Source organism: Mus caroli, unplaced genomic scaffold, assembly GCF_978045245.1.
Source record: "Mus caroli unplaced genomic scaffold, Mus_caroli_1 scaffold_1, whole genome shotgun sequence".
Taxonomy (NCBI): Eukaryota; Metazoa; Chordata; class Mammalia; order Rodentia; family Muridae; genus Mus; species Mus caroli.
This window is the reverse complement of record NW_028227256.1, coordinates 192,939,217-192,951,687: the sequence shown is the minus strand read 5'-3', so window position 1 is coordinate 192,951,687 and position 12,471 is coordinate 192,939,217. Positions and strand designations below refer to the sequence as shown.

At 37.9% G+C, this 12,471-nt stretch overlaps 1 protein-coding gene across 1 annotated transcript in view; it reads left to right on the top strand.

Annotated features, from left to right (window-relative positions):
* Cr2 (complement C3d receptor 2) overlaps nt 1-12,471 on the top strand; it is a 34,391-nt gene that overhangs the window by 20,884 nt on the left and 1,036 nt on the right. Inside the window, exons 20-24 of the mRNA XM_029477802.2 lie at nt 220-612; nt 1,410-1,595; nt 3,988-4,173; nt 4,802-4,825; nt 5,613-5,685. Of these exons, the coding sequence (XP_029333662.2) occupies nt 220-612; nt 1,410-1,595; nt 3,988-4,173; nt 4,802-4,825; nt 5,613-5,685 (862 nt within the window). The remainder of the gene's footprint in view (nt 1-219; nt 613-1,409; nt 1,596-3,987; nt 4,174-4,801; nt 4,826-5,612; nt 5,686-12,471) is intronic.

Sequence of the window (12,471 nt, the reverse complement as noted above, 5' to 3'; positions counted from 1 at the left end):
AAAACTATTTATTTCTTTATACTTTATTTTATTTTCTGAGTTTTTTGGAATGAACATGTAGTACTTACATAAGCATAACATTTGATAAAGTTATTTAACTAAAAGCATGCTCTAGTTTCCAAACCTTAAACAATTTTCTATTTATATAAAATATAAGGCACTTATATAGTGTTGTTTATATTGTGATGAATGCTCAAATTCTCTAAATCTCTTCTGCAGTTATTATCTGTCAACCTCCACCAACAATTGCAAATGGTGGTCACACAGGCATGATGGCAAAGCACTTCCTATATGGAAATGAAGTTTCTTATGAATGTGATGAAGGGTTCTATCTTTTGGGAGAGAAAAGTTTGCAGTGCATAAATGATTCTAAAGGTCATGGATCTTGGAGTGGACCTCCACCACAATGCTTACAATCTTCTCCTCTAACTCATTGCCCCGATCCAGAAGTCAAACATGGTTATAAACTCAATAAAACTCATTCTGCGTTTTCTCATAATGACATAGTACATTTTGTCTGCAATCAAGGTTTCATCATGAAAGGCAGCCACTTGATAAGGTGTCATACTAATAACACATGGTTACCAGATGTACCAACTTGTATCAGAAAGGGTAAGCCATTTTCATGATAAAAAGTGAGATGTTTTACTAAATAAAAAGTCTCTTGAGTTTACTCTCTATCTAAAAGCTAAAGCAGTTAGTGTTTTTATAAGATTATCTGCTTTTCCCTGTCTTCTCATTTGATTCTTTTCTCTTTCCTTTCTCTAGAGCAAGATTACCTGAAATGGTGATTAACATATAGATTAATCTGTAATTTATTCAATCTTATAACTACAGAGTTAGGAGAGTGAGCATACTTTTTGGCAAATACTTGACAAAAATATTCTTTGAAATTTTGATATTTAAGACTATTATTTCATGCAGAAGGAGAATGTTGTATGTAATGAAGAATGAAGCTGACCTTCAAACCCTCTAAATTATCTCATAATTTAAGCTGTTATTTGACAGCTTGTTCCTGCTAGTAAGGTGCAGCTTCACTAACTTAAGCTCCACAGAGGTGTGGCTTCACTTACTTGTTCCTAGGCATTTGTATGTGTCATGCTTAGATTATAGCTCATTTTCTATGTAGAGGGACGATAATAGATTAATTAATTAAAAACACTCCTACATTTTGGGACCAACCAAGGGACAGTCCTAGAATACCATGGGCTGATAAATTATAATACTTTTGACCCTTTTCTTTTAATCACAAATGGTGTAAAGAGGAAAAGCACACATTTGTCCAAACTTGAAAATGAACTAATTGTCTTGTTTCTCATTGCTTTTTTTGTGTTACTGTTTCCCAGAGATTGTGTTGTCCATGTGTTACTCTGTGCCCAATTAAAAGTCTTTTCTTGTTGGTATCCAAGCTTCTTTAGGGTGTCAGTCTCCATCCACAATCCCCAATGGGAATCATACTGGTGGGAATATAGCTCGATTTCCCCCAGGAATGTCAGTCATGTACAGTTGCTACCAAGGCTTCCTTATGGCTGGAGAGGCACGTCTTACCTGTACTCATGAGGGTACCTGGAGCCAACCCCCCCCTTTTTGCAAAGGTACTTTTTCTGCTTTGTTCTTGTTATTATTTTTCCTAACAAATAATTTGTCCTAAATATATGTTCTTTTAAGCATTTTCAGATTAAAATTATTATAGATTAATTGTATGATAATTAAGTATATTTAATCAATTAATACAAAGTTGAAGTGTTTTTTTGTAATTTAAGCAACTAAGCAAAGATTATATTGCTATAGTGACCCTCTTGTTAAAGTTATAATAAGAGTGCATTTGACAAACATCCCTAAACCTTCAATCATATGATTATGGATATAAATTATAAAGAAGGCTTTTGTACCACTCACTCACCACTATGGAAAATATACTAGAATTCACTGTTTTTCATTTATTTAGAAAATATGAAAATAAAAATTCTTGTTTGTCTTAACAATGTATTTTAAATTAAATATTTTATTTATTTATTTATATCCCAAATGCTGCCCCCCTTCACAGAGTTCTTTACCCCCTCCCCTCTACTCTTCACCTCTGAGAGTGTGTATCCCCCCACACCCTACATCCCTCTTCTCTGGGTCATCAAGTCTTTACAGGATTAGGTACATCCTCTCCCACTGGGACCAAACAAGGCAGTCCTCTGCTACATATGTTTTGGGGACTGTGGACCAGCCTGTGTATGCTTTGGTTGGTGGCTTAGTCTCTGGGAGCTCCCCAGGGTCCAGGTTAGTTGACAATGTTGGTCATCCTATGGGGTTGCCATCCCCTTCAGCTTTTCAGTCCTTCCCCTAACTCTTCCATAGGGGTCCCCAACCTCAGTCCAAAGGTTGGCTGTAAGTATATGCATCTGTCTCAGTCAGCTCCTGGTGGAGCCTCTCAGAGGACAGCCATGCTAGTCTCCTGTCTGCAAGCACAACATAGCATCGGAAATAGTGTCAGGGTTTGGTGTCTGCCCATGGGATGGGCTAGTCACTGGTCACCCATTCCTTCAATCTCTGCTTAATTTTTGTCCCTGCATTTCCTTTAGACAGGAACAATTCTGGGTCAGAAATTTGAAGGTGGGTTGGTATCCCCATCCCTTCACTGGGGGCCCTGTCTAACTACTGGAGGTGGGGTCTTCAGGTTCCATCTTCTCACTGATTGGTATTTTAGCTAAGGTTACCCACATTGAGTCCTGGGTACCTTGCACATTCCAGGTCTCTGGGATTTTCTAGAGGGTTAAAAGTGTTTTTTGTTTGTTTGTTTGTTTTGTTTTGTTTTGGAACATTACAAAAAGCTTTTACCTGGGGGTATATTAAAATGTTCCATAAAGTTTTCTAAGATGATGCCTTCAAAAGGGAAAAGTTGGTGTAATGGCATGTGCTTAAGGGGTGGGAGGAGGGAGAAGATTGAGATGAAATAAATATTTTAAAAAGAAATGTATAAAAAAGTTACCAAAATATCATTATATTTTAAATATGTTTAAGATTTTGTATTAGGTCATGTTCACAGGTACCATAGTTTGAATATGGCTACCTGTGTTGATTTTATAAGCAGTCTTTTGTTTATCCTGCCTAGCTACCAAACACATGAGACAGACTATAAGATGTATTTAATCAAGCTTTGTGGCACAATATATGAGTAGTATTGACCTGTTATTAATCCTCTAAGATAATCTGGCTATCTTCTAGCCGAAATTCCTGAGATACTTGTATTTTAGTATTGATCAGACTATCTCTGCTCCAGGTGTCTTCTCATGGTGTTTCATCCTCCCCTCTCCTATCTCTCCCTCCCTCTCCTGACTGGGATCAGAAATCTAACCTTATTCTCTCCTTTGCTCAGCCATTGGCTGATCAGCTTTTATTGAGAAATCAGAGAATAAATGAGGAGCAATGTTTACACAATTTTGAAGCAGGATACTCTTAGAATAAGATTACAATGCCATGTCCAAATTGCAATCAAATATGGGGGGCAGAGATATCAGCATTTGAACACTATAAGGATAACCTTTATGCAGTGCATAATGTCATTATGCCTACACTGTACCCTGCAGGTTACAAGTTGAACACTATTGGTTTATATGCTCAAAATATAAACGAAGAAATGAGAATGCATGTGCATGTTTAAGAACTGGAGAGTAAGACTAGAAATCAAGAAAGAATAGTAATCTGAAACATTTAATATTGTACATTCACCCCTTAGTATTTCTCCAAGAAAGTATTAGAATTATTTAAATACTGTTAGCATAGACATACAAGTAGAAAACAACCCAGTTTAATTTGCTCGGTAGTTGTAAAATGGTTGACAATATTGACTGCTCTATTGCCTTCTGCAATTCACTGAAGCTTTGCTTACGATAATGAAATAAGTTGATTAACCTTCCTAGTAAGGACAGTTTCTATTTTCTTGGTAAAATTACAAATCATAACTCTGTATTAGTAAGATTTCTTTTTCAATTGCAGAGGTAAACTGTAGCTTTCCTGAAGATACAAATGGAATCCAGAAGGGATTTCAACCTGGGAAAACCTATCGATTTGGGGCTACTGTGACTCTGGAATGTGAGGATGGGTATACCTTGGAGGGAAGTCCCCAGAGCCAGTGCCAGGATGACAGCCAATGGAACCCTCCCCTGGCTCTTTGCAAATACCGTAGGTGCAAGTGCTTTATTCTTGTTTGTATAACGTCCACGAAGAAGGGGAATGGAGTTTTTATCGGTGTAGTAGATTCCTGGGGCTTTGACATGGTGAAGAGTTATATGACAAGAAACTAACTAAAAGTTAATACAAGACAGTAATCAATACAAGGAAAAGTATAGTTGAGTATGGGGCACATCACATCAAAAGGGGCACAATAATCTACAAGGAGAAAAAATGTAAAACACTGCTTTCTATTTTAGAAAAAAAAAAAAAACCTACTGAAACTTCTCTCTTGGCTGATTTAACTACATACCAACTTGAGAGGTGCTCCAAAAACATGTCAACTAACCTGTTATAACAGTTCATATTTTCATTTGATCCTAAAAATCTCTGCCTAGAAAGCTGAGTGTATTGATAAATTTACAATTTATCTAATCAAAGTAAGAAGATATTTGTTGAGTTTTGACATACTAAAAGAGTGGGTATAACTTAGGGAACCAATATCTATATCATAAGTAGACTAAGTAAGAGCTGGGTGTTGATTTCTGGGACATTATCAGATATAATGGTACTTATATGACATTATCTTGTACTTCTACTGATATTTTGTGGTGTTTTTTTTTTTTTTAATTCTCCTTAGGGTCAACTATTCCTCTTATTTGTGGTGAGTTTTCTTAAATACATTGAGAGTGCTTATATTTTTTGTTAATATATAATTAAATGTTTTACATTCTACACATTAATGTTTCATTTTAATACATTGGATCTGATATTGTTTCATGTTTTAAGGGTATTTTAATGTTCTTGACACATTTTAAAATGTCTGTTTAGGTTAGAGTTAAAAATGTATTCAAGGTGGCCTAGTTGGCCATCACTTGGAAGAGAGGCCCCTTGGTCTTGCAAACTTTATATGCCCCAGTACAGGGGAACACCAGGACCAAGAAGTGGGAGTGGGTGGGTAGTGGAGCAGGGTTGGGGGGTATAGGGGACTTTCGGAATAGCATTTGAAATGTAAATGAAGAAAATACCTAATAAAAAATTGGAAAAAATGTATTCAAGGTTTTAAATTGAAAGTCTCATTTCATTTGCTATTGGTATTTGGTACAATTTAAATAAGTAATCTTATTCTGCTATAGCAAAGCATATATCACAACAAATATTGTTATGAAAAAATTACAGTATTTTGGTATTCTATGCTCCTAATTATATCCCAGGTTCAAGATTGTTTACCAATGAAACTGGTGCTGCAAATAAAAAAATGGATTAGATATGATTAGAGAAAAGTAAAACTTAATTATGATTGTTCAGTCGTTAACTGTTTATGGTTAAGAAAAATGTATTAGAAAAACATACTAACAACTTCCGTGCTACCATGAGTAGGCCCTACAATCAGTTTGCAGCAGTACATGTCACATTTTTCCTGGTATTTAAATATTCATTTCCCCCTTCAGGTATTTCTGTGGGCTCAGCATTTATCATTTTGATTAGTGTCAGCTTCTGTATGATATTAAAACACAGAGAAAGGTAAGTTCAAATGGATGTTTGATCAACATACACAACAGCTTTTGGGTTCTTGTCTCCAATTAAAGAAAACACACTTAAATGAACTGAAATGACAATTTAATTTCTAGAATAAAGTGCTTTGTTATTATAAAGGACAGATTGTTTATAGGAACTTAAAAGATACCCCGTACATACCTTAATTTGTAAAAATCAAGTTAAAAAAAATCTAAGAGATAGCATAAAAACAAACACCAATGATAACACCTGAAGACATTTTGAAATGTTCTGTTTAGTGGTTCTCTTGCATTCTTTCTCTCTCTTGTTTTGTAAACTGTCATGTAACTGCTTGTCTAATTTCCTTTAGTTTATATAAAGCTTTTTAATAATTATTGTCTTTTTTATTAGGTATTTTCTTTATTTACATTTCAAATGCTATCCCCAAAGTCCCCTATACCCTCCCCACGCTCTGCTCCCCAACCCACCCACTCCTGCTTCCTGGCCCTGGAATTACCCTGTAATGGGGCATATGATCTTCGCAAGACCAAGGGCCTCTCCTCCCATTGATGGCAGACTAGGCCATCCTTTGCTACATATGCAACTAGAGACACAGTTCTGGGGGTACTGGTTAGTTGATATTGTTGTTCCTCCTATAGGGTTGCAGACCTCTTTAGCTCCTTGGGTACTTTCTCTAGCTCCTTCATTATGGACCCTATGTTCCATCCAATAGATGACTGTGAGCATTCATTTCTGTATTTGCCAGGCACTGGCATAGCCTCACAAGAGAGAGCTATATCAGGATCCTGTCAGCCAAATCTTTCTGGCATATGCAATAGTGTCTGGGTTTGATGGTTGTATATGGGATGGATCCCCTGGTGGGGCAGTCTCTGGATGGTCCTTCCTTTCATCTCAGCTCTGAACTTTGTCTCTGTAACTCCTTCTATCGGTATTTTGTTCCTCATTCTAAAAAGGAGCTAAGTATCCACACTTTGGTTTTCCTTATTCTTGAGTTTCATGTGTTTTGCAAATTGTATCTTGGATATTCTAAGTTTCTAGGCTAATATCCACTTCTCAGTGAGTGCATATCATGTATGTTCTTTTGTGATTGAGTTACCTCACTCAGGATGATATCCTCCAGATGCATCCAATTGCCTAAGAATTTCATGAATTCATTGTTTTTAATTGCTGAATAGTACTCCATTGTGTAAATGTGCCACATTTTCTGTATCCATTCCTCTGTTGAGGGACATCTGGGTTCTTTCCAGCTTCTGGCTATTATAAATAAGGCTGTTATGAACATAGTGGAGTGTGTGTCCTTATTACAAGTTGGAACATCTTCTGGGTATATGCCCAGGAAAGGAATTGCTGGATCTTCTGGTAGTACTATGTCCAATTTTCTGAGGAACTGCCAGACTGATTTCCAGAGTGGTTGTACCAGCTTGCAATCCCACCAACAATGGAGGAGTGTTCCTCTTTCTCCACATCCTCGCCAACATCTGCTGTCAACTGAATTTTTGATCTTAGCCATTCTGACTAATGTGAGGTAGAATCTCAGGGTTGTTTGATTTGCATTTCCCTGATGATTAAGGATGTTAAACATTTTTTCAGGTGCTTCTCAGCCATTCGGTGTTCCTCAGTTGAGAATTCTTTGTTTAGCTCTGTACCCCAGTTTTTAAAAAGGGTTATTTGATTTCCTGGAGTCCATCTTCTTGCGTTCTTTATATATATTAGATATTAGTCCCCTATCTGATTTAGGGTTGGTAAAGATCCTTTCCCAATCTGTTGGTGGCCTTTTGTCTTATTGACAGTATCTTTTTGCCTTACAGATGCTTTGCAATTTTAGGAGGTCCCATTTGTCAATTCTCGATCTTACAGCACAAGCCATTGCTGTTCTGTTAAGGAATTTTCCCCTGTGCTCAAGGCTTTCCCCCACTTTTTCCTCTATAAATTTCAGTGTCTCTGGTTTTACATGGAGTTCCTTGATCCACATAGACTTGACCTTAGTACAAGGAGATAAGAATGGATCAATTCACATTCTTCTACATGATAACCACTAGTTGTGCCTGCACCATTTGTTGAAAATGCTGTCTTTTTTTCCACTGGATGGCTTTAGCTACCTTGTCAAAGATCAAGTGACTATAGGTGTGTGGATTCATTTCTGGGTCTTCAATTCTATTCCATTGATCTACCTGTCTGTCACTGTACCAGTACCATGCATTTTTTAATCACAATTGCTCTGTAGAACAGCTTGAGGTCAGGCATGGTGATTTCACCAGAGGTTCTTTTGTCATTAAGAATAGTTTTTGCTATTCTAGGTTTTTGTGTTATTCCGGATGAATTTGCAAATTGCCCTTTCTAACTAGGTGAAGAACTGAGTTGAAATTTTGATGGGGATTGCATTGAATCTGTAGATTGCTTTTTGCAAGATAGACATTTTTACCATATTGATCCTGCCAATCCACGAGTATAGGAGATCTTTCTGTCTTCTGAGATCTTCTTTGATTTCTTTCTTCAGAGACTTGAAGTTCTTATCATACAGATCTTTCACTTTCTTAGTTAAAGTCACACCAAGGCATTTTATATTATTTGTGACTATTGTGAAGTGTGTTTCCCTAATTTCTTTCTCAGCCTGTTTATCCTTTGTGTAGAGAAAGGCCACTGATTTGTTTAATTTTATATCCAGCTACTTCACTGAAGCTTTTTATCAGGTTTAGGAGTTCTCTGGTGGAATTTTTAGGATTATATATATATATATATATATATATATATTATCATATCCTCTGCAAATAGTGATAGTTTGACTTCTTCCTTTCCAATTTGTATCCCCTTGATCTTTTTTTGTTGTCTAATTGCACTGGCTAGGACTTCGAGTACTATATTGAATAGGCATGAAGAAAGTGGGCAGCCTTGTCTAGTCCCTGATTTTAGTGGGATTGCTTCCAGCTTCTCTCCGTTTAGTTTGATGTTGGCTACTGGTTTGCTGTATATTGCTTTGATTATGTTTAGGTATGGGCCTGGAATTCCTGATCTTTCCGAGACTTTTATCATGAATGGGTGTTGGATTTTGTCAAATGCTTTCTCCGCATCTAACGAGATGATCATGTGTTTTTTTGTCTTTGAGTTTGTTTAAATAGTGAATGTTGGCTTTCTATTATTTATGTTGTTATTGAGGATCAGCCTTAGTCCATGGTGATCTGATAGGATGCATGGGATAATTTTAATACTTTTCTGTCTGTTGAGGCCTGTTTTGTGACCAATTATATGGTCAATTTTGGAGAAGGTACCATGAGGTGCTGATAAGAAGATATATCCTTTTGTTTTATGATAAAATGTTCTGTATATATCTGTTACATCCATTTGTTTCATAACTTCTGATAGTTTCAATGTGTCTCTGTTTAGTTTCTGTTTCCAGGATCTGTCCATTGGTGAGAGGGGGGTGTTGAAGTCTCCCACTAATATTGTGTGAGGTGCAATGTGTGCTTTGAGCTTTACTATAGTTTCTTTAATGAATGTGGATGCCCTTGCATTTGGAGCATAGATATTCAGAATTGAGAGTTCATCTTGGAAGATTTTACCTTTAATGAGTATGAAGTGCCCCTCCTTGTCTTTTTTGATAACTTTGTGTTGGAAGTCGATTTTATTAGGTATTAGAATGGCTACTCCAGTTTGTTTCTTCAGACCATTTGCTTGGAGAATTGTTTTAAAGCCTTTTACTCTGAGGTAGTGTCTGTCTTTTTCTCTGAGGTGGGTTTCCTGTAAGCAGCAAAAAGTTGGGCCCTGTTTATGTAGCCAGTCTGTTAGTCTATGTCTTTTTATTTGGGAATTGAGTCCATTGATATTAAGAGATATTAAGGAAAAGTAATTGTTGCTTCCTGTTATTTTTGTTGTTAGAGTTGGGACTCTGTTCTTGTGGCTGTCTTCTATTAGGTTTGTTGAAGGATTGCTTTCTTGCTCTTTCCATGGCATAATTTTCTTCCTTGTGTTGGTGTTTTCCCTTTATTATCCTTTGAAGGTCTGGATTCGTGGAAAGATATTGTGTGAATTTGGTTTTGTCATGGAATACTTTGTTATCTCCATCTATGACAATTGAGAGTTTTGCTGGGTATAGTAGCCTGGGCTGGCATTTGTGTTCTCTTAGGGTCTGTATAACATCTGTCCAGGATCTTCTGGCTTTCATAGTCCCTGGTCAGAAGTCTGGTGTAATTCTAATAGGTCTGCTTCTATATGTTACTTGACCTTTTTCCTTTACTGCTTTTAATATTCTATCTTTATTTAGTGCATTTGTTGTTCTGATTATTATGTGTTGGGAGGAATTTCTTTTCCGGTCCAGTCTATTTGGAGTTCTGTAGGTTTCTTGTATGTTCATGGGCATCTCTTTCTTTAGGTTAGGGAAGTTTTCTTCAATAATTTTGTTGAAGATATTTACTGGCCCTTTAAGTTGAAAATCTTCATTTTCATATACCTATTATCCTAACGTTTGGTCTTCTTCTCATTGTGTCCTGGATTTCCTGGATGTTTTGGGTTAGGATCTTTTTGCATTTTGCATTTTCTTTGATTGTTGTGTCTATGTTCTCTGCACCTGAGATTCTCTCTTCCATCTTTGTATTCTGTTGCTGATGCTTGCATTTATGGTTCCTGATTTTTTCCCTAGGGTTTCTATCACCAGAGATGTCTCCCTTTGGGTTTTCTTCATTGTTTCTACTTCTATTTTTAGATCTTGGATGGTTTTGTTCAATTCCATCACCTGTTTGGTTGTGTTTTCCTGTAATTCTTTAAGGGATTTTGTGTTTCCTCTTTAAGGTCTTCTACCTGTTTAGCAGTGTTTTCCTGTAATTCCTTGAGGGATTTTGTGCTTCCTCTTTAAGGCCTTCTACCTGTTTTGCAGTGTTCTCCTGTATTTCTTTAAGTGAGTTATTAATGCCCTTTTTAAAATCCTCTACCAGTGCGCCTGACCCATGAAACTCTATCTGATTACACATCGGTGAGAATAATCAGCCTAAATTGATGACTGACATTTGAACAGACTGAACAGTAATATTTCACCACAGAAATCTGGACCATTCTCTGAGGACTCATTTGACAAGTGAGCTTCATAAATACCCAGTCCTTTGAGGACTTAATTAGGAAATCAGAATGCTTGATTTGAGACTCTTTTGAAAGAGGCACACCTCTTTACTCTCAGACTCAGAGTCTAGAGAGCACAATCACTGCACTTACCATGTTTGTTTCCCAGTCTCCCCCTGACTCGCCCACTGCTGCCGACTTCTGAGTGGGCTTGGGCACCTCAGAAGTGGCCGGCATCTCTTCAACTGACAGAGAAAACTTTACATGTTTTTCTGTTGAGCTTTTGGATTTAAGGATGCTGTTGAGACCGTTTTCAGTCTCCTGCTTGGCAGATTCAATTCTGTTTTCCAAATCCTTTTGTTTATACTTAAGTGATCTTATGTCATCTTTAATAATCTTCTGTCTTACTGAAGATGTATTTTGCTTGATGGATTTCGCTAATGCAGAAGCCTTCTTTAATGCACCGCCTTGGAAACGGAGTCTGCTCTCCAGCAGCTGGGAGGAGCGCAGAGTATGTTATAGAAGTCTCGCCATTTAGGTCTCAGAAGAGTGGGCTGACTTTTTGTAAGTCATAAAGTATTCAGCTTCACTAATACAAAATGTACATTATTAAAAAATCCTCTACCAGCATCATGAGATATGATTTTAAATCCGAGTCTTGCTTTTCCTGTGTGTTAGGGTATCCAGGACTTGCTGTGGTGGGCATACTGGGTTCTGATGATGCGCAGTGGTCTTGGTGTCTGCTAGTAAGATTCATATGTCTGCCTTTCACCATCCTGTAATCTCTTGTGTTAGATGTTCTAGCTGTCTCTGGCTGGAGCTTGTTCCTCCTGTGATTCTTTAGCCTCTGTCAGCACTCCTGGGAGTCCAACTCTTTCCTGAGTCCCAGTGGTCAGAGCACTCTCTGCAGGCAAGCTCTCCTCTTGCAGGGAAAGTGCTCAGATCCACCTCCTGAGTCCTGGGGTCAGAGCCCTCCCTGGAGGTTGACTCTCTTCTGGCAGCGAAGGTGCCCAGAGGTCTGGGTCTCAGCTCTGTCTCCTGGCTGAGGATGAAGGCCCAAAGAGACCCTGTCCAAGAAGTTATGTTGCTTCTGGTGTCCATGTGCTCTCCTGTGTAGACTGGTCTCAGTGATCCCAAGATTCTTGGTATGCTAGGGTCTGCCTTTGTCCTTTGACCCTGTTGCTGCTTAGCACAAGACTCTCTGGGTTTTTTGGAACAGATGTTGCTTTCCACTCACCAGTGATCTCAAGATCCTGGGTGTGTTAGGGTGCCTGCATCGTGGAGAGTCCTCTGGGGACCTTGGGACCCTCTGCCGAGATCGCACCCAAGATGGCTTGGGGGTGGCTTTGTTTGTTTGTTTGTTTGTTTGTTTGCATTTATGGAACTAACAATTTTCCACTAAGCAGGCATTGAGGGAAATCTAGCAAGGTCAGGAGCAGTTAAATATTGAAAAGCCCTCTACACTATGATAAGAAGCTGTGTGACCTGTAAGATCATTGCAAGGAAATAAAGTTTTCAAATTTGCATTTCCAGAAGCAAGGCAGGGTTCAGGAGGCTGTAGCACTGCTATGAAGAAAATAGATTTTCTGAACTTAATGATTTGTATTAGATGTGGAAAGAAAAGACACATAGAAAGACCCCAGGGAGAGGTATTCACTGATTGGAGAGAGGGAGAATGTGGGACAGTATTATGAGGAATCTGTGATGTAGAGTTTAAAGGGGTCTGGACTCAGGTAAGTAACATAC